Source organism: Equus asinus, chromosome 21 (genome assembly GCF_041296235.1).
Source record: "Equus asinus isolate D_3611 breed Donkey chromosome 21, EquAss-T2T_v2, whole genome shotgun sequence".
Lineage (NCBI taxonomy): Eukaryota > Metazoa > Chordata > Mammalia > Perissodactyla > Equidae > Equus > Equus asinus.
In genome coordinates, this window is record NC_091810.1 from 11,686,280 (window position 1) to 11,711,956 (window position 25,677).

General features: G+C 51.3%; 1 protein-coding gene across 1 annotated transcript; it reads left to right on the top strand.

Annotated features, from left to right (window-relative positions):
• MCM2 (minichromosome maintenance complex component 2) lies at window positions 1-25,663 on the top strand. Its single transcript, XM_014846101.3, has 16 exons — window positions 1-133; window positions 1,111-1,343; window positions 5,595-5,770; window positions 5,907-6,167; window positions 6,894-7,113; window positions 7,417-7,624; window positions 9,235-9,369; window positions 9,699-9,890; window positions 19,702-19,795; window positions 20,619-20,869; window positions 21,009-21,135; window positions 21,745-21,857; window positions 22,728-22,976; window positions 23,761-23,943; window positions 24,180-24,335; window positions 24,787-25,663. The coding sequence occupies exons 1-16, from the start codon at window positions 128-130 to the stop codon at window positions 24,895-24,897; spliced, it is 2,715 nt and encodes a 904-aa protein (XP_014701587.1). The 5' UTR covers window positions 1-127; the 3' UTR covers window positions 24,898-25,663.
• Window positions 25,664-25,677: the final 14 nt, after the last annotated feature.

Below are 25,677 nucleotides of genomic sequence, written 5' to 3' on the forward strand. Positions count from 1 at the left end.
TTGACGCAAACGGACGCCGACGTCATGACGCCACGTTCCTTCAGATTCTTCCCGGGTTCGGGAGGGTCACGTGGGCCAGTTTTCGCGCGAAAACTAGTTGTTGCTGGAGAAGCAGGAAGGCGCTGCGATGGCGGTGAGCGCGCGGGGCCCGCGGGCCTGCCCTGCGGTGGGCGCGGGAGGAGCGTGGGCGCGGCGGCCGGCGGGTGGTCTCTGCCAGGCACCGCCCGGGCGCCGGTGGTCCCCGCGGCCTGCACCTCCGCGCGGCGGGCGGGCGGTGTAGCGCGCGCGGGAGCAAGGGCGCGGGGGCTACCAGCTTCGAGTTCTCTCGCCCCCGCCCCGTCCGCGATCGGCTCTCTGGAGGAGGTTGGCCCCCTGGGCTCTGGCATGGAGCTGATTCTCTCCTTTCCTCTCGTCTTGCGGGGTCTGCCAAGCCGGCGGGCCCCGCGCGGCTTGAGTTCTCCGGGTGACGCCTCCTCCGCCGCAGTCACCTGGGAGCGCTGGGCTTCCTAAGCCAAGCCCTGCCCGCCCGGGTATTCTCTTTATTCGCTCCGCGCATACTTGTTGGGTGCTCTCTTTATGCCCGGCGCTGGGTGAACGCAGGACAGACGAGTCCTGCATCTTCATGCATTTCTTACTGTAACATTTTTTTCGCTTTTGTCTTGTTTACTGTCTGTCCGCTCCACCAGTCTGTAAGTTCCAGACCTCTTACGTTTTGGTCGCTTTTGTATCCCATGTCCTGTCACAGTGCGTGGCACACTGGGTGCTCAAACGGGTGGGAATGCGTGTTTACAGGGGAGGAATAGATGATAAGCAGGTAAATAAACAAATGATGTACCCTTAGTGATTTCTCATGGACAAAACTGGGTAACGTGAGTGACAGAGCGTTTGAGGAAGTGTAACTTGGGCTGGTCCCCGTGTGCTGAGAAGCCGCTGGCTCAGAGAGCTCAGAGGAGAGCATTCCAGGCAGAGGGGATAGCAAGTGCACTCTTGAGGCTGGAAGGGGTTCAGAGTGTTGGAGGACAGGGTCACTGTGGAGAGGGAGACCTTGTGGGTGGGGAGGGCCGCAGGACAGGAGGCGAAGTCAGCCCTCACCTCCTCCATCTCTTGCAGGAATCGTCCGAGTCCTTCACCACGGCTTCCAGCCCGGCCCGCCGGCGGCGTAGCAATGATCCTCTCACCTCCAGCCCTGGGCGAAGCTCCCGCCGCACTGATGCCCTGACCTCCAGTCCTGGCCGTGACCTTCCTCCCTTTGAGGATGAGTCGGAGGGGCTGCTAGGCACAGAGGGGCCCCTGGAGGAAGAGGAAGAGGATGGAGAGGAGCTTATTGGAGATGGCATGGAGAGGTATTTTCGTTCAAGGCCCTGCACTCAACATATAGTTTGCAGGGAGCCCGCTGTGCATCTGGCAACCTTGTTTTGGGTGCTGAGGAAGCAAATGAATCAGAACATCCTTGTGTTGAGCGCATCTTGGTCCAGGTTCTGGGGGGAGACAGGTTCATGGAGCCACAACGTAAGTTTGTGTAACTTGCTGTATCTAACTTAGACTAGACCTTGTGGCCTGGGTAAGGCCTAACTGCATGAGATGTGCACTCCAGGGGATAGCATGGGGTCCCTAATCTGGAGGAAAGGGACACTTCAGAGATGCCAGCTGGAAAGGACAGGAAGCAGACAGCCAAGTGTTTTTCTGTAACTTCAAAGAAACAGTTGGGGGAGGGGTGATTAATCAAGATTTAGATTCAATCCAGCAAACATTTGTTGTGCCTAATCTGTAGCAGGCCCCGCGTTAGATGCGTTCTTACGAACACATATTAGAGGTTATCGAGGCTTGATGCTAAGATAGTGGAGTCGGCTCTGCAAGGTAGCAAGGTTAGATTTCTACTGCGGCGTCACCCTGTATTTACTACCGGGATGTGGTAGCTACCTTCCTAGTGGAATTGTGAGAACGCCCAGGAGCATTTCTTTCCTCTGACTCGGGGTTCCAGACTTGGTGTGTATGAGAGGACATACAGGCTATCTTACAGACCAGGGGGCGTGCCCTTTGTGAGCCATCACAAGGACTTTCATCTGGACCCTCTGGGTCTTTGCTTTCAGCACAGCCACCCCAGGTGATGAGACTGGGTGCATAGTGCGTGCCGGACTGGAAGGAAGGAGGAGGCTGGAAAAACCAGCCCTGGCCGCAGGGTCCCCGTTGTGCGCTGTGGAGTTGTTGAGGCAGCGTGCCCCTCCCTGTCAGCCACCGTCTGTCTCCGCTCCTCTCTGCTTCTCTCCCCCCTTCAGAGGAGCAAGGCCCTTTGCAGGGGCCTCTGGACAGACGCGTCTGAGGGCTCGCTGGGCCCAGTTAGGTTTTGTTCTTTGTTTTTTTTTTTAAAGATTGGCACCTGAGCTAACAACTGTTGCCAATCTTTTCTTTTTTCTGCTTTATCTCCCCAAACCGTGTCCCCCCCCCCGTACACAGTTGTATGTTGTATATCTTAGTTGCAGGTCCTTCTAGTTGTGGGATATGGGACGCCGCCTCAATGTGGCCTGACGAGCGGAGCGGTGCCATGTCCGTGCCCAGGATCCGAACCCGGGGCCGCCGCAGCGGAGCGCGCGAACTTAACCACTCGGCCACGGAGCCGGCCCCGGTTTTGTTCTTTTTGAAGAACAACTTTATTAAGCTGAAATTTGTATATTATGAAACTCACATCTTGTAAGAATACAATTCAGTGCTTTCTAGTAAATTTCCTGAGTTGCGCAACCATCACCACAGTCCAGTTTAGACATTTTTATCATCCCAATAAGATTTCTTGTGCTTGTTTGCAGTTGATTTCTATTCCCATCCCAGCCCCTAGGCATCCAATAATCTACTTTCTGTCATTTTAGATTTGCCCGTTCTGGCGATTTCGTGTAGATGGAACCTATACAATGTGGCTGTTTTCGACAGGCTCCTTTCACTTAGTGTGGTTTTCACGGTCCTTCCATGTTGTTACATGTATCATTACTTCGATCCTTTTTGTGGCTCAATAATATTCCATTGTATGGACAGACCATTTTTATCTATTCATACGTTGGTGGACATTTTGTTCTTTGCACTTTTTGGCTGTTATGAGTGATGTTGCCATGCAGTTTTTGTGTGAACATATGTTTTCACTTCTCATGAACAGATCCCTGGGAATGGAATTGCTGGATCATATGGTAACTGTTTAATCTTTTGAGGAACTGCCAGAATGTTTTCCAAATCAGCTGCACCGTTTTACATTCCCACAAGTGGTGCATGAGGATTCCAGTTTCTCCACGTTCTTACCAACACCTGTTATTTTCCTGGTTTTGATAATAGCCGTCCTCAAGGGTGTGGGATGGTGTCTCATTGGGTTTGATTTGCATTTCTCTACTGATTAATGGCGTGGAGCATCTTTTCACATGTGTATTGGCCATTTGTGTATCTTTTAGGATATGTCTATTCAGGTCCTTTCCCATTTTATAATTGGGTTACTGACTTTTTATTATTGAGTTGTAAGAGTTTATTTATTGTAGATACAAGTCCTTTATCAGAGAGGTGATTTGCAAATATTTTCTCAGTTTGTGGCTCATCTTTCTTTTAGTGGAGTATCTCTTGAGGCACAAAAGTTTTTAATTTTGATGAAGTCAAATTTATCAATTTTTTTAAATAAACCAATTAGAATTTTGCTGAGGGCATTTCATGTGACTTAAAATTCTTTTCTTCCCCCAGTTTTATTGAAATAGAATTGACATACAGCACCGTATAAGTTTAAGGTGCACAGCAGAATGATTTGACTTACACATATTGTGACAGGATTGCCAGAGTAAGTTTAGTTAACATCCATTATCTTGTATAAATACAAAAAAAAGAAAAAAATATGTTTTCCTTATGATGAGAACTCTCAGGATTACTCTCCTAACAGCTTTCTTGTATATCCGACAGCAGTGTTATTTATCTGTAGTCATCACATACAGTACATCCCGAGTACGTATTTCTCTTATAGCTGGAACTTTGTACCTTTTGACCCCTTCATCCAGTGCCCCCTTCTCCGACCCCCTGCCTCTGGTAACCACAGATCTGATCTCTTTTTCTATGAATTTGGTTTTTTTGTTCTTTAGATTCCACATATAATTGAGATCATACAGTGTTTGTCTTTCTCTGACTTACCTCACTTAGCATAATGCCCTCGAGGCCCTTCCATGTTGTACCAAATGGCAGGAGTTCCTTATTTTTTTTGGCTGAATAATATTCCATTGGATGTGTATCCACAACTTCTTTATCCATCCATCCGTCCGTCAGTGGAGAGTTAGGTAGTGTCCATGTCTTGGCTGTTGCGAATAATGCTGCTGTGATCATGGGGTGTGGGTGTCTCTTCAACGTGGTGTTTTCATTTTCTTCAGATATATTCCCAGAAGTGGAATTGCTGGATCTGACTTAAAATTCTTGAACAGTCAGATACCTTTTTCCTGAGAACATTGAGAATTCAGAACTGGATCCACCCAGAAATGTATTGCTTTAGGTTCTGTTTCTGGTATCAGCAGTGTAAGATTATTCGTTCTGAGAATATAGTTGGAAAGAGTTTACTGCAAAAAAAAAAATCATACTAATAGTAGTAGTAGAGTTCCCATCATCACTGCTTACCCTGAACAAAGGGTGAGCTCGGGAGAATGGTCTAGGGAAGGCAGTGCGGCGTCAGGGAAAGGCCGTGTGGTTTGTGAGGGTACTGTACTTTGACACCTGGCTCTTCTGGGTGACCACTGGCAAAAATCCCATCCCCCCAACCCTTGGTTTCCTCGTCCTTCAGTCAGAGCACTGATGTCTGCCTCCCAGTTGCTCTCAGTGGGTCCCTTGTTAAGACAGCATTCCCCTTCAGATATCTGGTAGATGACATTGTGGAAAAGAGTCCTTGGAGGTCTTGGAGGAGCTGAGAGGGTGGAGCCAGTGGGCGGGCGTTTCAGAGAGGCCGTTGGGCTGATGTGTGCGGAGGACCTTCCCAGGGCCTCCGGGGGTTTGAGGCGGCGCTGTCTCCCGGAGAGGCTGCGGGGAGACGTCCTGCCCTGTTGGGGAGCTGGGCTTGGCTCTCTGAAGGCCATCCTGCCTGAAGGTTTCGCGGTTCCTCAATTCCTCTGTCTTCCTGGTTGTTCAGAGCTGTCTAGAGAGCCCCTCCCTGCTTTTTTTATTGTGGAAAAATACACATAATATAAAATTTGCCATCTTAACCGTCTTTAAGTCAGTTGTATTAAGTACAGTCATACTGTTGGGTGACAATCCCCACCTTCCACCTCCAGAACTTTTTGATCTGCCCAAACTGAATCGTGCGGTATTTGTCCTCTTGTGACTGGTTTATTTGACTGAGCAGTGTCCTCAAGGTTCACCCGTGTTGTAGCATGAGTGAGACTCGCCTTCCTTTTGAGGACTGGGTAATATTCCATTGTCTATTGTGCGAATAGACCACCCTTGATTTATCCATTGGAGATCCATTTTGAGCCTTTTGTATTTCCTACCTGGACACTGCAGGCCTGCCTGGGCTGGGGCTCCTGAGCCTTCTGGAGCAGGCCCAGTGCCTGGGTGGGGTTTTTTGGGTACTAACAGGGTTTGTTTGGGGGCTCTCTCAGGGACTACCGTGCCATCCCAGAGCTGGACACCTATGAGGCCGAGGGAATGGCCCTGGATGACGAGGACGTAGAGGAGCTGACAGCCAGTCAGAGAGAGGCGGCAGAGCGGGTGATGCGGCAGCGCGACCGGGAGGCTGGCCGGGGCCTAGGCCGCATGCGGCGGGGTCTCCTGTATGGTAGGTTGAGATGTCTGCGTCCTCAAGGCGCTGGTCCTGGCTTCCGGAGCCTTGGGGAGCTGGGAAGGAGGAGGGCTGGGGCAGGCGATAGAAGGTGCTGGCGAGACTTCACTCGAGGGCATCCCTTGGCCCCCAGACAGCGATGAAGAGGACGAGGAGCGCCCCGCCCGGAAGCGCCGCCAGGTGGAGCGGGCCACGGAGGACGGCGAGGAGGATGAGGAGATGATCGAGAGCATCGAGAACCTGGAGGACCTCAAGGGCCACTCTGTGCGTGAGTGGGTGAGCATGGCAGGCCCCCGGCTGGAGATCCACCACCGCTTCAAGAACTTCCTGCGCACCCACGTGGACGGCCACGGCCACAACGTCTTCAAGGAGCGCATCAGCGACATGTGTAAAGGTGCAGCCTCTGCAGGCCCCCTGCCCCTCAGCCCACCTTGCATGGCCCCCTGCAGGTTGTTTGTTTTGGCCTTGTAATGGCACATTCAGCAGAAGCCTGAGGTGCGGGGAATACCAAGTGAGTTGCCTATAGCCAGACAGGAGCTAGGACCTGAAGCCCGAGATGCCCGTCTTCCAGACAAATGCAAAAAGTATTGAGTGTGCTGGGATGCTTCAGCGCACTGTCCAGGGAGCACCTTGGGACCATAGAAGTGCTTTTTGTCAGATTTTGTGTAAGAATCTGGATTACTACTTTGATCAGAAAGTAGCACAATTGCATGTGACAGGAATGGATTTTAAAGGGGGCATGCAAATTGTGATTTCCTGCAGTCCCCTCCATGCCCTTTGTCTTAGTTTTGACACAGTTGACTTGTAGGTTTCCTTCTTGGCCCTTGGGGAGTTTGCAGCCCTGCTCCCCAAGGCCCTCTACGTCATGTTCCTTCACTTGATTCCCCCAGTGTGCTTTGTGACATCCCTGTTTTACCAATTGGGAAGTCGAGGGTCGGTATGTCACTTACCTAAATCGCGTAGCTAAAGCATGTAGACCTAGAAGGGAGAGCTGGGCTTTCCGGCTCAAAGTCAAGGATTTGAGTGGGCAGGCTGCCTCCAACAGGGAGACAGAAATTGCCTCCTTTGGCCCCAGCCGGGCTTAATGCTTAACGTCCCTGCCCACCTCACCTGCCTCTAGAGAACCGTGAGAGCCTGGTGGTGAACTATGAGGACCTGGCAGCCAGGGAGCACGTCCTGGCCTATTTCCTGCCAGAGGCGCCGGCAGAGCTGCTGCAGATCTTCGATGAGGCTGCCCTGGAGGTTGTGCTGGCCATGTACCCCAAGTATGACCGCATCGCCAGCCACATCCACGTGCGCATCTCCCACCTGCCTCTGGTGGAGGAGCTGCGCTCGCTGAGGTGAGCTGAGGGCAGGGCAAGGGCCGAGCGTCTGGGTGCACAGCACCTCGTGGCTCAGGTGTCACCCTGGAGAGCTTCGACAGGGCAGTGGTGGTGTGGGGAGGCTGGCTGCAGCCAAGGAGAGCCCTCACCCCGTGAGCTCGGGCTAGCACAAGGCTGCCATGCAATGGATCTGGTTGTGGTTGGGCCGCAGATTTGGGGATCTCATGTTGGAACCCCCTCACGTGTACCCCTGGCCTCTCTGGAGGGCATAGGTTGAGCGTCCGGGCTCCAGGCCTCTGAGAAGCCCTCTTCTCTCCACAGGCAGCTGCACCTGAACCAGTTGATCCGCACCAGCGGGGTGGTGACCAGCTGCACAGGCGTCCTGCCCCAGCTCAGCATGGTCAAGTACAACTGCAACAAGTGTAGCTTTGTGCTGGGGCCTTTCTGTCAGTCCCAGAACCAGGAGGTGAAGCCGGGCTCCTGTCCCGAGTGCCAGTCAGCTGGCCCCTTTGAAGTCAACATGGAAGAGGTGAGAGGGCACGCGACACCTGCCACCGGCTGTCCTTCCTGTCTCAGGGGCTCCCGGGCACACAGGGCCTCGGACCTCTCAGGCTATTGGAAGACCAGCGTGGGCAGCCACAGGAAGCGTGATGGAGTTGCACATTGGCCACACTCGGGGGTGACCGGGTCTGTGTGGCCAGCCTGTTTAGTTTGGCACACACCATGTTTTCAAGAATTCAAGCCAATATTTAAAAAATCAGATGATTTTGTTTAAAACATCAAAGTTTATGGCCTCTCTTGAAAAATGGCAAGATCTGGCAAAACTGGGTCTGCTTCTTGCCGAGTGACCCCTCTTTGCAAGGCACCTGCCCTGCAGTCCGTCCCTCCCACGGGTGCCAGCAGCCCCCTCGAGACTCCTGACGTGTCTGCTCGCTGCCTCTCTGAGGGCCTTTTGCTGGGGCCCCTGGGTTGTCACCTCCCTAGGCACCGTTGTGCCCCATTCAGGAGACGCCGCCAAAGGCTCTGGGCCTTCAGACCTCAGGCTTGTCGCGTGTGCCTCATCTGTACAGTGGGGGCATCCTGACCCCTGTGGGGGATGCCCAAACCCTCTTTTCTTTCTTACTGCCGTGCGTGTCGGCTGCTAGCTTCTCGCTGCTCCGAGCTTCTGGGAAGTGCCTAGCTGTAGCCACCTTCCAGGAAATGCCTGTGAGGGCACGTTTGTAGCGGCCCACGGCCACAGATAGACCTGTTTAAAAGTTCAAGTGCGTCTTGCCTTGGAGAGGGACAGCCACAGGCTGGACGTCGCTGAGCCCGTGCCTCTGCCCAGAGTCTTCCCTCCCTGCCCAGCGTCCCTCCTTCACAGATTCCGGCTGCACCAAAGTTCTCTTGCACGAGAGCAGAGGAGCAGGCTGTGTTTCTAGGGAACCATCTTCATCATGCCATGTAAGGCAGGTCCTATTATCGACCCCATTTGCCATTGAAGAAACTGGCTGGGTCAGTGAGCCAGGAAGTAGCCCAAACGATTAGGTATCTGACGCAGGGCGTGTGCTTAACTGCTGATTTATGTGGTTTTTCTCTAGACAGTGAGTGAGATAAGCGACATTAAATTGCACAGCATGATGCTGGCACGTGATGGTTGACGAGAGCTCACACTTATTTTGCATTGCTGTTTTTTGCTCATTGGTTTAAATACTGTGTGTGTGTGGCTTGGTTTAAGCCTCCTGTGAGGTTGCATCTGCAGTATTAGCATCCCCATTCTGCAGAGAAGGCACAGAGGGAGTCACTTGCCTGAGACCACACAGCTTAAGCCACAGAGCCAGGCTTTGAACCCAGGCAGCCTTACTCCAGCGTCCGTACACGTGAGGGCTCAGTTATACTGCTGTCTAGCAGCAAGGAGGCATCCAGAAGGGTGGTGGCAGGAGCAGGGACCACCCACTGATGTGCTGGTCACAGTGGGCTCACTCCTGCTGTCATTGGCTCTCCATTTTCTAGTTAGTAGACAGGAATAATAATACTGCCTGCCCTCCCTCCTCACAGAGCCGAGGTCAAGGTCAGGTGGCGTAATAAGTCAGTGCTAGAGGAGAGCAAAGTCTTCGCCATGCAGGGATGGGCCCCTGTGACCGTCTGTTTGTCTCATAGACCATCTATCAGAACTACCAGCGCATCCGCATTCAGGAGAGTCCCGGGAAAGTGGCGGCCGGCCGGCTGCCCCGCTCCAAGGATGCCATCCTCCTTGCCGATCTGGTGGACAGCTGCAAGCCAGGAGATGAGATCGTGAGTGGGTCAGGAGCGGGCCGGGAGGGAGCTGAGCCACTAAGGAAGTGAGGGTGCACATTCGTGGTGGGAGAGGGCTGATGGTAGTGGGGGTCAGCAGAGATGGGTTCTTGAGTCACTGGGCGGAGAGCTTACTCTCCTGTCATGGGTTGGCCAATTGGAATGTTGGGTTTCGGAGCAGTTTTACTCAGTTTCTCATTTTGGTGTCTGTGGCTTGGAGGACTTGGAGGAGAAGAAATTGGCTGAAGTGAGTGTGGAGGTGGCCCCAGCTCCCACTTCTACCCTGAGGGCTGGCCCTTCTGACCACGTGGTCTGTCCACTCTCCCCAGGAGCTGACTGGCATCTATCACAACAACTACGACGGCTCCCTCAACACTGCCAATGGCTTCCCCGTCTTTGCCACTGTCATCTTAGCCAACCATGTGGCCAAGAAGGACAACAAGGTTGCTGTGGGGGAACTGACTGACGAAGATGTGAAGATGATCATCAGCCTTTCCAAGGACCAGCAGATCGGGGAGAAGGCAGGTGGAGCTGTGGGCGGGCTGCCCTGCTCTGTGAGGAGCAGGGGCTCGCTGGGGCTGGGGGCACCCAGGCTCACTGTCGTGCTGCGCCTCCTCCTTGCTGCCCCTGGAACCTCAGTTTTGATTCCTAGGTCTTGGAAACTGTGCTCCTTTCTTATTGTTTTAGTTCCCTGCGTGAGCTCAGTAAACTTGCCTTGATGCTCCAGGGGAAGAAGATAAACGTTGGCGTTGGGGGTCTGCCCCTCTGAGCCTTTGTCCGCACCTGGTCAGGATAGGACTGTGGTGCAGAGGCCTCAGATCACGTCAAGCCCGGGCTCAAAATTGAAAAGGAGGCAGAGCGGTGGGATAAGTGGTCTCTCGTGGGTGTTCCCTGGTGTCAGCCTCCTTCCTACCATGAGTCATTTCTCCAGGGAGAACACAGCCTCAACGTGGTTTTGTTTTTTGTATGTAGATGTTTTTACTGAAGGTTGGGGAGATGTGGCTTGGCGTTGCAGACACAAATAACAACTAGCATGTTAAATTTCTATTATGAAAGTCCTCTGCCATTTCTACTGCCAGGTACCGCCCAACCCCCAGGTCGCTGAGTGCCCTTCTCAAGGTCGCGGTTCTCCTCCTGTCCTTTTTCTTCCTGTCTCCTCAGCTCTCCCTTCTGTTTGGTTTTCAGTGCAGATCAGCACAGCGCTCTCTTCAGCCTCTGCTCTTCTCATTCGGAAGAGCTCGCCCTGGGCTCAGGTGAATCAGCTCAGGCTCCAGCTGGCCACTGAAGGAGTGGGATCCTTTCCTTTGTGCTCTGTAAGCTCCCTGAGGGCAGGGCCCAGTCAGATGTGCTCACCTGTCACCTCTGTCACAGCTGTCTGCCTTCATCTGCCAAGATCTGGGGTTCCCACCTGAGAGGCGGGTGTCCCAGCCTTGGGAGGACGAGGACTTCGGTTCTGCCAGCACACGCTCAGTCCTTGAGTATCTTCTAGGGCCGTGTTCTGGGATCCTGGGGGAGTCAGACACAATCCTTCCCATCAGTGGCCTCATATTTTATTGGGGTTCCTGATAATAAGAAACAGGGTCTTCTCATGAAGCTAGTAACGGGAGGAAAGCTTTGATCGGTGACCTTTGCTGCCCCGCTCTTTGGTGCTTAGCTCTCGCGGAGGAAAACCAGTGCTGATGTGAGGGACGCGTTTTCAGAATCTGCAGTGTTTGAGCCAGTCTCTCGGGACTCAGCCCTGCCTGTGTCCTGTGCTCGCATCAGCTTGTCTGCACGTGCACCTGATGTACCAAAAGAACAGAGTCCTTCCAGAACTCTCCTAGTGCCCTCTTTCTCCTGCTGTGACTTCTAGCCCCTGACCTCCCACTCTGCCGATTGAGGAGACTAGAAAACCTAGAGGTGAGAGTGTAGTGGACGCAGCACGTCTGGACTGTAAACAAGGCATTGGACGAGGCTGTCCGGTGTGTGCCTTGTGCCCCAGACTTGCAGGGCTACTCGTAGTTGCCCAGGCATGGAAGGCTCTGCCACTCTGCCGTGCCTTGATACCTGCCATTCCTGTCTGCCCCAAGAGCCCTTCTCCCTTCTTGTATGCTAGCTGACTTCCCCAGGCACACGTGCCCATAGCCTGGTCCTGATGCTCACTTCAGTTCGCCCTCTGCATGCGTACACAGTGACCCCCCTCGGGTTGGAGAGGATGACTTCTAAAGCAAAGTCCTTTAGAAGGATCTAGAGGAGATCCTTCCAGAGAGGCCGACATCTCTACATGACGCCTCCCTGAGCCCCATGGGGAAAGGGGGCTGGATGAGATCAGGCAGGGAGTGTTGATCTGTACCGCCTCATCTCTTCAGTCCTCTGTTAGGGCGGATATTTTTGTCAGTAACTTGGACAGAGACAGAAGGAACACTCGGCAATTCTGGGTACAAACTGAAGGGATGACGGGCAAGATCCAAAAAGGATCAGGCTCACTTGAACTCTCTAGGCCAGGGGTTTGCAGACAGGTGGCCCATGACTCCCTCCGGCCTGCTGACGAGTTTTGTTCAGTTGGTATGTGGTTCTCTTTTTTCTTTGTTATTTATTTTTATTGGTATTTATTTTTATCATCCTTTAGGAATCAGGAGATTTCACATAAAAACCAGCATGCCTGGGCTTTTGACAGCCCAGGTGTCCGTCAGTGCTTGGTCTGTGTATCTGCAGCGACTCCTGACTGGGGCTGAGCGGCAGCATCCCCTGCAGCTGGGACACGCTCCCTCCAGTTTGTCCATCTACCCACTGCCCACTGCTGTCTTCTCTCCAGCCTCATTAACTCAAGTTTGTGACCCTGCCTGCCTTTTGTGGGCCCACCACTGACAGGGTGAAATATTCAAGGGATCAATGCCTTGCCTAACAGTTCGGTTTTCAAGAACTAACAGGAGAATCATGCAGTCTGAAGCCAGGCTTCCTGGGTTGAATTTGGGCCTAAATCCCCAGTAGGATCAGATGACCCGCCCGCCTGCGAGGATGAGGTGATGATGGATAATGTTGCTCTTGGAGTTGTCACGGAGGTTGAACACCTGATGCGTGGCGTGTGCAGCAGCCGGCTGTTGTCGTTACAGTTGTTAGAAACGTCAGTCTGTGCAGAAATTGGGTGCAGGAGCTCCTCCATTGGGCGTTACCCACCTGTTGTCTGCCTGCAGTAGCCATGCAGCTGGGGGATTGTCACGGGTGGGCGTTCTGAGGGTGGATGGGGTCAGTGCACATAGAAATTTTTTTTTTTTTTTTGAGGAAGATTAGCCCTGAGCTAACTACTGCCAGTTCTCTTTTTTGCTGAGGAAGCCTGGCCCTGAGCTAATATCTGTGCCCATCTTCCTCTATTTTATGTGTGGGACGCCTACCACAGCATGGCTTGCCAAGCGGTGCTGTGTCCGCACTCGGGATCCAAACCGGCGAACCCTTGGCCACTGAGAAGCGGAACGTGCGAACTTAACTGCTGTGCCACCAGGGCCCCAAGAATTGTTTTTTTTATTGCGGTAACGTTGGTTAATACTATTGTCTAAATTTGAGGCGTACATTGTTATGTTTCGATTTCTGTGTAGATTATATCGTGCTCACCACCCAAAGACTAATTACAATCCATCATCAAGCACACGCGCCTCATCACCCCTTTCGGCCTCCTCCCTCTCCCTTCCCGTCTGGTAACCACCAATCCAGTCTCTGTCTCTCTCTGCTTGTTTGTTCTTGTTTTTATCTTCTATTTATGAGTGAGATCATACGGTATTTGACTTTCTCCCTCTGACTTATTTCGCTTAGCATAGTACCCTCAAATTCCATCCATGCTGTCACAAATGGCTGGAGTTCATCATTTGTTATGGCTGAGTAGTAGTCCATTGTGTATATATACCGCATGTTCTTTATCCGTTAATCCCTTGATGGGCCCTAGGTTGCTTCCAAGTCTTGGCTACTGTGAATAATGCTGTGATGAACATAGGGGTGCATGTATCTTTACACACTCATGTTTTCATAGTCGTCAGATAAATACCCAGCAGTGGAATAGCTGGATCATATTGTAGTTCTGTTCTTAATTTTTTGAGGAATTTCCATTCTGCTTTCCATAGTGGCTGCACCAGGTTGCACTCCCACCAGCAGTATATGAGGGTTCCCTTCTCGCCACATCCTCTTCAACATTTGTTTCCTGTCTTGTTAATTGTAGCCGTTCTGACGGGAGTGAGGTGATATCTCATTGTAGTTTTGATTTGCATTTCCCTAATAGTGATGTTGAACATCTGTTCATGTGCCTGTTGGCCATCTGTATATCTTCTTTGGAAAAATGTTCAGCTCTTTTGCCCATTTTTTAATTGGGTTGTTAGTTTTGTTGTCGTTGAAATCTATGAGTTCTTTGTATATTTTGGATATTAACTCCTTATGAGATACGTGGTTTGCAAATATCTTCTCCCAATTGTTAGGTTGTCTTTTTGTTTTGTTGATGGTTCCCTTTGCTGTGCAGAAGCTCTTTAGTCTGATATAGTCCCATTTGTTTATTTTTTTTCTATTGTTTCCCTTGCCCAGTCAGACATGGTACTTGAAAATATGCTGCTAAGACTGATGTTGAAGTGTGTGCTGCCTATGTTTTCTTCTAGAAGTTTCATGGTCTCAGGTCTTACATTGAATTCCTTGATGCATTTTGAGTTAATTTTTGTGTACGGTGTAAGATCATGGTCAATCTTCATTCTTTTGCATGTGGCTGTCCAGTTTTCCCAGCACCATTTATTGAAGAGACTTTCCTTTCTCCATTGTATGTTCTTAGCTCCTTTGTCAAAGATTAGCTTTGCATAAATGTGTGGTTTTATTTCTGGGCTCTCAATTCCATTCAATTGATTTGTGTGTCTGCTTTTTGCCAGTACCGTGCTGTTTTGATCACTATGGCTTTGTAGTATATTTTGAAATCAGGTTGTGATGCCTCCAGCTTGGTTCTTTTTTCTCAGGATTCCTTTGGTTATTCGGGGTCTCTTGTTTCTTTTGTTGCTCCATATGAATTTTAGAATTCTTTGTTCTATTTCTGTGAACAATGTCATTGGGACTTTGCTGGGGGTGGCGTTGAATCTGTAGATTGCTTTAGGGAGTGTGAACATTTTCACATAGAGAGTTAGAGCATGAGCTTCCGCTTGTGAGGATGAATGAGATCATTCCTGGGAGCCCCAGGTCATGGCCTGACAGGTACCCTTGCTACTGGACGTTAAGCTGGCCATCACTCTTGGACTAGCTGGGTCAGTGACAGCACAGTGAGCGCCAGGGCCTCACGGGGTTGCTCCCTTGCCCCCCAGTCCCTTGGGGAGGCCGGCCTGGACGTCCTCCTGGACACAGTGCTTGGTTTGCAGGGGAGGAGCTGAGCCTGGGGAAGCTGCCTTACGTAGCAGGCAGGAAGTGGGCCTACCGCTTTTGGTCCTAGGGAGACATTGCCTCATCCTGTAAGACTGCTCGCTACAAAAGCAGCCCTGAGAAACAGTCTGGGTGAAGAGGCCAGGGCCTGGCCAGCCTGCACACCCACAAGGTGTAGGGAGGGCGGGAGGTCCGTGGACGGTTGTCTCCCAGCACAGACAGGGTTTAATGAAAGAATCATGGGGCTGGCCCCGTGGCCGAGTGGTTAAGTTCTCGCGCTCTGCTCCCTCTCCGCAGTTACCCCAGTGGGGGATGCGTTTGTGAGTTGATTTGGTTGTTGTGAGTCCATGGGGCGCCCTAGCACAAGGCCTGGCCCACGTGTTAATACTTTTTATTACAGAATGTCTCAGACACCCACGTGGAATGGTGTGATGTGCCTACGTATACCCTTCCCTGCTCCCACAGTGGCTGGGCCGTGGCCAGTCCAGTGTCCTCTGTGCTTCCACACACTCCCCTCCACTGCTCTGAAGCACACTCCAGACTTGGTACCTCGTCTGTAACGATATCAGTGTGCATGTCTACAAGGCTCTCTGTACCAGCCTGCCCACAGTACCACAGCCACACTCGAAGTAATTCGCAATTCCTTACCATCAGCTGTTGGGTTTGTGTGCACGTTTCCCTGATCATCTTAGTATTTTTAAACAGTTTCTTGGAGTCAGTATCCAGATAAGGCCCCCACGCTGTGACTGGTTGATCTCTTTTTGTTTTTTTAAAGATTGGCACCTGAGCTAACATCTGTTGCTAATCTTTTTTTTCTGCTTCCTCTCCTCCTCAAAGCCCCCTAGTACATAGTTGTATATTCTAGTTGTGGGTCCTTCTAGTTGTGGCATGTGGGATGTCACCTCAGCATGGCTTGATGAGCGGTGCCCTGTCCGCGCCCAGGATCTGAACCAGCAAAACCCTGGGCCGCCAAAGCAGAGCACGCGAACTTAACCACTCGGCCCCGGGGTCGGCCCATATCTGTCTCTTGAGCCTCGTAATCTTTAGCTCTCCTCTCCTTTCCATCTCTTCTTTGTTGCTTGCAATTTTTTTTTTATTGAGTTAAAGATAGGTTACAATCTTGTGAAATTTCATTTGTACATTAATGTTTGTCAGTCGTGTTGTAGGTGCACCACTTCACCCTTTGTGCCCACCCCCCACCCCCCCTTTCCCCTGGTAGCCACTAATCTGTTCTCTTTGTCCACATGTTTAAATTCCTCATATGAGTGGAGTCATACAGAGATTGTCCTTCTCTATCTGGCTTATTTCACTTAACATAATTCCCTCAAGGTCCATCCATGTTGTTGCAAATGGGATGATTTTGTTCTGTTTTACAGCTGAGTAGTATTCCATTGTATCTATATACCACATCTTCTTTATCCATTCGTCTGTTGATGGGCACTTAGGTTGCTTCCATGTCTTGGCTATTGTAAATAATGCTGCAATGAACATAAGGGTGCATAGGACTTTTGGAATTGCTGACTTCAAGCTCTTTGGATAGATACCCAGTAGTGGAATGGCTGGATCGTATGATAGTTCTATTTTTAATTTTTTGAGGAATCTCCATTCTGTTTTCCAGAGTGGCTGTACCAGTTTGCATTCCCACCAGCAGTGTATGAGGGTTCCTTTTTCTCCACAACCTCTCCAACATTTGTTACTATTAGTTTTAGATATTTTTGTCATTCTAATGGGCGTAAGGTGATATCTTAGTGTAGTTTTGATTTGCATTTCCCTGATGATCAGCGATGATGAGCATCTTTTCATGTGCCTATTGGCCATCTGTATATCTTCTTTGGAGAAATGTCTGTTCATGTCTCCTGCCCATTTTTTCATCGGGTTGTTTGATTTTTTGCTGTTGAGTTGTGAGAGTTCTTTATATATTATGGATAATAAGCCTTTGTCAGATATATGACTTGCAAATATTTTTTCCCAGTTAGTCGGTTGTTTTTTTGTTTCAATCCTGTTTTCATTTGCCTTGAAGAAGCTCTTTAGTCTGATCTAAGTCCCATTTGTTTATTCTTTCTATTGTTTCCCTTCTCTGAGAAGACATGGTGTGGGAAAAGATCCTTTTAATACTGATGTCAAAGAGTGTACTGCCTACGTTTTCTTCTAGAAGCCTTATGGTTTCAGGTCTCAGCTTTAGGTCTTTGATCCATTTTGAGTTTATTTTGGTGAATAGTGAAAAAGAATGGTCAATTTTCATTCTTTTACATATGGCTTTCCAGTTTTCCCAGCACCATTTGTTGAAGAGAGTTTCTTTTCTCCATTGTATGCCCTCAGCTCCTTTGTCGAAGATTAGCTGTCCATAGATATGTGGTTTTATTTCTGGGCTTTCAATTCTGTTCCATTGATCTGTGCACCTGTTTTTGTACCAGTACCTTGCTGTTTTGATTACTGTAGCTTTGTAGTATGTTTTGAAGTCAGGGGTTGTGATGCCTCCCGTTTTGTTCTTTTTTCTCAGGATTGCTTTAGCCATTTGGGGTCTTTTGTTGCCCCATATGAATTTTAGGATTCTTTGTTCTAATTCTGTAAAGAATGTCATTGGCATTCTGATTGGGATGGTGTTGAATCTGTAGATTGCTTAGGTAGAACGGACATTTTAACTATGTTTATTCTTCCAATCCATGTACATGGAATGTCTTTCCATCTCCTTATGTCGTCGTCCAATTCTCTCAGAAAGGCCTTGTAATTTTCATTATATAGGTCCTTCACTTCCTTAGTTAAATTCACCCCGAGGTATTTTATTCTTTTTGTTGTGATTGTGAATGGTATTGTGTTCTTGAGTTCTTTTTCTGTTAGTTCGTTATTAGAATATAGAAATGCTGCTGATTTATGCAAATTGATTTTATACCCTGCAACTTTGCTGTAGTTTGTTTCTTGCAATTTTTTGTGGAACAAACTGTCCTGTTGAGTTTCCCACAGTCTGGATGTTGCTGATTACGTCCTTGTTGAGTGTCTTCCTCTGGCACCTGTTTCTGTAAATTGGCATTCGGATAGGGAGGCTTAGGCAGACTTGGGTTTGATTTTTTTTCTTTTTGGTGGGGGTCACGGCAGAGGTGGGCTGTAGCAGGAGACACGTCACGTCGCGTCGCGTCGCCTCTGTGATGTGAGCTGCCATTGATGATCCTGAGCTGAGTCTGCTCATTCACTAGGGGTTGCAAGATGACCATCTGACCATCTTCTAATGCCAAAGCCTTCATTTCTTCGGTGGAATGCTGCTTTATAGAGAAGCTTCTCTTTGTTAACTGTTTGAGCACCCCGAGTAGAGTTCCTATAGGAAATCCATGATAATGCTGCTTGATTATTTTCTTGTATTTACCAGTTTTCAAAATAATGAGCAGCTCACCTTCTGAGGTGACCACTGAATGTCATTACACTCGATGGACTTAGGCATCCCTGAGGTTTCAGCGCTGCGGTTACCATCTGGGTGGCCCCCAGAGTGCCCATTCTTTGCCAGTGTGAAGCTGCTCATGTTGGCTCCTCTTCACATGACCAGCCATCTCTGAAAGCTTTCGCGCTGCTTTCTAGTACAAGGCATTGCAGGCTCCTCTTGCACATTTCCTGCCCCAGACCTGGAATTGGCTATTTCTTCAAAAAGCCCCATGGGAACTAGGATTTCCTTTCAGTGGGAGATAGTGTTTGATACATCGGCCTGTAGAGGCCATGGGCCAGGACCGCTGTTAGCCTTTCAGTGCTGCACTGCCTCTTTTTGCCTGGGTTCGCAGTAAATTTTAGGGCCCAGGAAAGAACCAGCAAATGTGTAATGTGGAAACTGACCTCTGCTCCTAGCATATTACATAAGATAATGCCAGGAGGCATTTCTGGCACGGTGTCCTTGGTACCCGCATCATTTCCAGAAGCACCTGCTCGTCACACTGCCCTCTGGTGGCCGTGGAGAGTGGCCTTGCACAGGATAAACTGCCAGCTCCCAGCCCCCATTCTAAGAATTAGATTCCTCCTGTCTTCACGCTCCCAGGGAACCCAGAGGGAGCAACTCTGCCGCTGGCTGGTGGTGCAGGCAGAACAGCAGATCCAGCCCCATGCAGCTGTGCCTCCCTCACCACTTTCAGTCTTGATTTTCCTGATTCAGTGTCCCCTGCCCGCAGGGGCCTGGTGCTATCCAAGCCGCCTCGGCCAGACCTGTAAGCAGGGAAGTATGTGGGTGCAGAGGGCAGAGAGGCTGTGCAGAGTAGAAGCATGCCTGCCCCTGTGCGCCATGGGTGCGGGCTGCTTCCAGCCAGCAGGACATTCTTTGATGGCCCTGGTTTGATCTTTAAAATTCACGCACATTTTGGGAGATTCTCCCTCTTTCTCTCTCTGTCTCACTCACCCACAGAAACAGAGAAATGTTTCAGTGACTCACCAGTTGAAATGACTTCTTGGTGGACATATCTCCCAGACGATCCATATTTGTCATGCTTCTCTGTCACAGCTGGGCCAGGAGCCAGGCTTGTGTAAGCACCTCCCTTGGAGCTCACGCACCCCTAAATTAGGTGGTGGTATCTCTCTTTTCCATTGGGGGAAACCAAGGCTCAGGAAGGCTGCAGAGCCCAAGTGAGGCGTCTTCCTGTGTTTGTGTTGTTGAAGCCCACGGTCTACCCACATGTGGCGCTGTGTCCTGGGCCCGCGTCTTGTCTCCTTTCTGCTCTTGGTCTGTGACCTTCGGGGAGTCCTTTGAAATATGACAAAATAAAAGGGTTCAGCGAAGGTTCTCTTAAGCTCTAACATGCTGTGATTCTCAGGAAGAGCCAACCAATTACAAGGCCCAGAGTCAGAGGGCAGGGCCTGTGGAGCTGTGGCAGTGTGGAGCGGGTGCTTTGGGGCTGAGATGTCCCGGGTCCCTGAGTTGGAGCATGTGGGTGACCTGCTGCGTGCACTCAGGTTGGTCCAGACTCGAGAGCAGAAGGCCCTGTTCCCATTGGCTCTTCTGCCTTCTTTCAGATCTTTGCCAGTATTGCTCCTTCCATCTATGGGCACGAAGACATCAAGAGAGGCCTGGCGCTGGCTCTGTTTGGAGGGGAGCCCAAAAACCCAGGTGAGCAGTGCGCCACCCACCTTTCCTCTGCAGCAGCCTCAGCAGGGGCCAGCGTTCCAGGTGTCAGACAAGGCAGGACCCTGCGTTTAAAGCCCAGACGCCTGGGGGGAAGAACGTGTTAGCACAGGGCCGGACTCCGTGTGGCTCGCTCATCGTGGGGAGAGCCCAGCTCACGGCCGTGGCGTCTTGGGTGGTGTTAACTATAAAAATAGTACACGAATATGTATTCATGTTACATTTTCTTCTTAAGTTGTTCAAAGTCACAGAAAGGGTAGAGTCCCCGTTGACCACCCTTTCTAATCCTAGTCGCTTCCCAGTCACCAGGTGATGGGTAGGCTAGCAGACTGTGTGGCCGTTCACACAGACTTACTTGTGTACTTGTACAGAAAACTCAGGGATTCCTGTACCTCTGTATACGTGACCATACATAAAATGTCCAGCCTGTTTTTTCTCACTCGTTAGCATGTCTCGGGCATGTTTTCTCATTGGCGCATATGAACAAGTCTGTTCTTTGAGTCACAGTATCAGGGTCCGTGTGGCGTAGTGTATCTTGCTCTCCTAGTTGGAGAACGTGTACATTGTTCCTAGTTTTTACGTTTACAAAGAACACCTTTATGCACACCACTGTGTATACCCGTCTCTCTGGGTTTAGTGCTCAGAAGTGGGATTGCTGGTCCTAGGGTATCACATCCCTTTCTAGAAAGAATATTCCTTTGCCCTTCGTAATAAGCAGGCTGAGAAATTGGGGATAATCTGGCTGCGTCCTGTATCCCTCACCTCCTTTTTGCCCCACTGCCTCTGCTCCCATCCCTGCCTCCTCCAGGTGGCAAGCACAAGGTGCGAGGTGACATCAACGTCCTCTTGTGTGGAGATCCTGGCACAGCCAAGTCTCAGTTCCTCAAGTATATTGAGAAAGTGTCCAGCCGAGCCATTTTCACCACTGGCCAGGGGGCTTCGGCTGTGGGCCTCACAGCATATGTCCAGCGGCACCCCGTCAGCAGGGAGTGGACCTTAGAGGCTGGAGCCCTGGTCCTGGCTGACCGAGGGGTGTGTCTCATCGATGAATTTGACAAGGTGGGTCCCTGGGCCACGTAGCTGTTGGGATTCCGGGTGTGAAGGCTTAGCCCTCCGTGGGAGAACGAGTGGTAAGGGGAGCGCAGGGACCTCATCTCAGAGTGCTAGGGGCAGAGTCACGCATTTGAATCTCTTGCAGATGAACGACCAGGACAGAACGAGTATCCACGAGGCCATGGAGCAGCAGAGCATCTCTATCTCAAAGGCCGGCATCGTCACCTCCCTGCAGGCCCGCTGCACCGTCATTGCCGCAGCCAACCCCATAGGTACACTGGGCACGATGGCCAGCGAGGTTTCAGGGCCTGCCAAAAGGAGACAGACCCAGAGAGGCCCTGCCTTCAGGAATCAGGAGCCCACGGCGCCCCTCGCCAGGCACAGATCTGAAGAAGGAATTGAGCAACAGAAAGTGTTCCTCTCTTCTGCATTTCTTGCCAGAGGCGGGAGTGGAAGTGCGACTTGGGACACCTGGGTTTTTCGTTGAGCCGTTTTTGAGAACCACCCTTGGTGCTGTTCTCAGAGACATGGGAGAAGAATCTAGTGCACTAAGTTGAGGTGGCATTGGTGTTGGTCCCCCAGCAAGTGGTTAGAGAGCCCAGGCATTCTCGCCCATCCCATTCTTGGTTTTTCCCTCCTGGCGACAGTTCAGCCTTCTGCCTAAAGGTTGTTTCAGGCAATTCGTCAGAGGAAAGCCCTTGTCTTGTCCAGAATGCCTGACAGCGGGCACTGAGTTTCCGTCTGCTGCGTTCTCTTCCAAAGTCATCTTCCCCTTCTGTCACTGAAGCAACTTGGGGTTAGAAAGCACTTTCCATGGTTAGGAAGAAGAGGGGATCTGGGGGGAGCATGGGCCCTGATGACGAGGTGCCTTTGTGTTACAGGAGGCCGCTATGACCCCTCGCTGACCTTCTCAGAAAACGTAGACCTCACAGAGCCCATCATTTCTCGCTTCGATGTCCTGTGTGTGGTGAGGGACACGGTGGACCCAGTCCAGGTACACAACCCCGTGTCCTTGGTTCTATGTAGTAGGTTCCAGGGACCTTGAGTGAGGCTTGGGCCTGTGGTGTGCCAGGCACGGGGAACAGGGCTCTGCACGCACCATGGTGTGGTTTCCACTCTTCTTCTCTGTCTAGAAGTTGTCCTTGATTTCCTTTTCCTTCACTGGCCCCTCTGCAGCCGTGCACCCAGCATAGTCCACACTGAGTCCACTGCTCCTTGCCACCTGCTCTAACCGAGGTATTGCTGTGTTGGGTCACTGGTCTCCTGGCTTCCACTCTCTCCCGTTTAGACCTTCTCCAGTTAGAAAGCAGACCATCTTGAAGGAGTAAGTCAGGTCGTTCCTCTCCTTAAAAACCTGCTGGCAGCTTTCCACTGTAACTAGCAGAGAATCCACCATCCCAGCCGTGGCTGCCAGCCCCATGAGCTCGGTCCTCAGCCCGCCTCCTTCTTGCTCCCTTCACTCATCAACACTGCCTCTCTCTCAGATGCCAGGCCTCGGGCTTCAGTCGTGCTCTTTCCTTTTCCTGGCACGCTGCTCTCCAAGTTGTCACGTGTCTGAGGCACGCTGGCAGCCTCAGCTGGAAGAGTCTCCTTGGGCCCTCGACCCCACCGCCCTACACCTCTTCTTAGCATGTGTTACTTTTGACATTTCCTTTTAACCGCCGTCCCTCTCCTCTCCCCTCGCTGGGGGACCTCTGTGAGGGCCGTCAGGATCACCAGTGTCTCCAGGCACGTGGCAGGAGTGGGGTGTGTGTTGTTGAGACAAGGTCGACTTCTGGTGTGGACAGCTTTCACTTCCAGCGCGCTGACTTGCTCCCAGCCAGGTCACCAGACCCACCCTGCCCCCTGCCCTCTCCCTTCTTAGGATGAGATGCTGGCCCGTTTTGTGGTCGGCAGCCACGTCAGACACCACCCCAGCAACAAGGAGGAGGAGGGGCTGGGTGGTGGCACCCCAGAGCCTGCCATGCCCAACACGTACGGCGTGGAGCCCCTGCCGCAGGAGGTCCTGAAGAAGTACATCATCTACGCCAAGGAGAAGGTCCACCCAAAGCTCAACCAGATGGACCAGGACAAGGTGGCCAAGATGTATAGTGACCTGAGGAAGGAGTCCATGGTGAGGGCTCAGCGTGGCGCACGGAGGGCAGGGCGGGGCGCCGAGGAGGAGGCATCTGTGTAGTCAGTTAATCCAGAAAGTGGGAGAGCAGGAAGGCCTTACGAAAAATGAAACTCACGCACTGTTTTGTTTTAGATGGAATTGAAATGTGCGCGCACTTGCTTTTCTGGGTCTTGGGTCAGTGTCTTTTGATTGTTGGCCACTGATTAAGTTCCATGTTGACTTTGCATAAGTTTCACCCAAATGAACACGTGGTCTGAACTAGTTTTGGTTCTTTCATAGGAGAGCAAGACTTTAAAGGCAGCTTGCAAGCAGTTGGAATGCAGAATTCTTGTAGATTGGTCCATCTCTCCTGACATGAACACAGCAACTTTTTTTCTTCTACCTTTTAACTTTATCAAGTCTTTTCAGGGCATTCAACTTACTTTTCATAGAAACAGCTTTGTTTTCTCAGTTATGTTGCGCTGGATTATGCGATGCTTAGTACTCGACAGTAACAAGGTCAGCTGGCCACAGATATAATGGATTCTGGGGTGCATATGAGTGAGCTGATGGGAGCAGAATGTGCAGGCATGATAGTGGCAGGCATATGCATTGAGCATCCACTGGGCACCGTCACACTTTGAGAAGGAAGGGAAAGCGTGTGTTTGCTGGTGGCTCTGTTGAGCACTTCTGCTGTGGGACTGTTAGATGAGCCCTGGGGATGGGCCGCTGGCAGGGCCGCTTCTCCGTTTTTCTTGCATCTCTCCTGCCTGAGAAGACCTGACACTGTCCTCCTCCTCAGGCCACAGGCAGCATCCCCATCACCGTGCGGCACATCGAGTCCATGATCCGCATGGCAGAGGCCCACGCGCGCATCCACCTGCGGGACTATGTGATAGAAGATGACGTCAACATGGCCATCCGCGTGATGCTGGAGAGCTTCATCGACACGCAGAAGTTCAGCGTCATGCGCAGCATGCGGAAGGTGGGTGTGAGCCGAGGCGCAGGGACCTGTTGGAGCACAGCCTGAAGGGCCAGCTCGGCACAGGAGGCCAAGGATGGGCATCTCGAGGCTCAGGCCTGGACCCTGGGCTTTGCCTGCTGCAGTGGCTCCCTGGTCGGGGGGAAGGGAGCATGGTCGGAGTGGGGACTGGTCAGCCTGCACGCACTCTAAGGGGCCTGGTAGGGAGGGGTGTTGACCTTGGTTTTTCTCTCACACAGACTTTCTCCCGCTACCTTTCATTTCGCCGTGACAACAACGAGCTGTTGCTCTTCATACTGAAGCAGTTAGTGGCAGAGCAGGTGACATATCAACGCAACCGCTTTGGGGCCCAGCAGGACACTATTGAAGTGCCTGAGAAGGACCTGGTGGACAAGGTATGGGCACCGAGGGGAAGGGAGAGCAGGATTTGCTTCCTGGGGGCTGTCAGTCATCTCTAGGGGGAAGAAGTCCTTGCTCTGTCATTAAGTGGATGGGCCTTGGATGAGAGCCACTTATTGGGTGTCTAACATACTGAGCACTGTTCCATGCACCTAAATCTTGGGAGCAGCCAAACAAGATAGTCCTGTTGTTGCCGTTCATACTACAGAGGAGATAGGCACAGGGTCACCCAGTAGCTTGTCCAAGTTCACAGGCAGCTGGCGAAGCGAAGATTTCAAGTCCTACATTTAGCTCCAGACCCTCTCTGAGTCAGCCTCTGACCCTTTACTCTTTCACCCTGTAATGGAGATGTAACTCTCGCCCTGCCTGCCACGCGCGGCCTCAGGAAGCGCGCTGTGGGCCTGCCGGAGCTCCTTCTCACGGCTCACTCGATGTCCCTCCTCTTAGGCTCGGCAGATCAACATCCACAGCCTCTCCGCTTTCTATGACAGTGAGCTCTTTAGGATGAACAAGTTCAGCCATGACCTGAAACGCAAGATGATCCTGCAGCAGTTCTGAACATCCACAGTAGCGCCCTGGGGTGCTGGCTGGGAAGTCACACCAAGCGCTCGCTTCCCTCTGTGTTTCCTGGACTCGAAGCCGAAGCCCTGAGCAACCCAGGGTGGTGGGGCTGGGGCTTGCTGCTGCCCCGCTGACTTCCCCGCGGTCTCCTGGGCCCAGGCTCTGCCTGAGACTGATGGTGCTGATTTCTTTCGCTTCACTTTCTGCTTCTCTCTCTGTCTGGGGTGGGCATGCTTTGCCAGTGTTTCTTTTTCAACAGCCCAGCAGCCCATCACATCCAGGAGATCTACCTGCACTTAGTTCCTTGGATTAGAGTCGCTTGTGTTCAGGACACCCATGGTCTGTTTCAGGTGACTGAGCACATAAGGGGCTTATAAGGACTGTTGCCCTCTTGGCGTGAGTTCTGTGTCCTGGCCGCTCCTGCCACATTGGCTGAAGAGCGAGTTCAGGTTATTTGTAGTGTTTTTCTGAACTGTGTCATGCACGTTTTCTCTACACTGTCGACAGAAGAGAGCACAGCCTGTCAGCACAGCCCCTTTGCACTCTGTCATGGCACAGCGGGCTCGGCTTCCCCTGGGTGGGAGGGGTCAGAGGGGTTGGTATGGTAATGATGTGGTAATGAGGACTGTCCCCTAGCCAGGACTGTAGCACCAATGTCATGTTAATCTGTTCTCCTACCTAGCCGTTTCCCCATCCTCATTGTACATTCAATTTTTGTTTCTGTGGTTTTAATTTTTAATAAAATAAATTCTATATACTGGCATCTGTGGGTCTCCA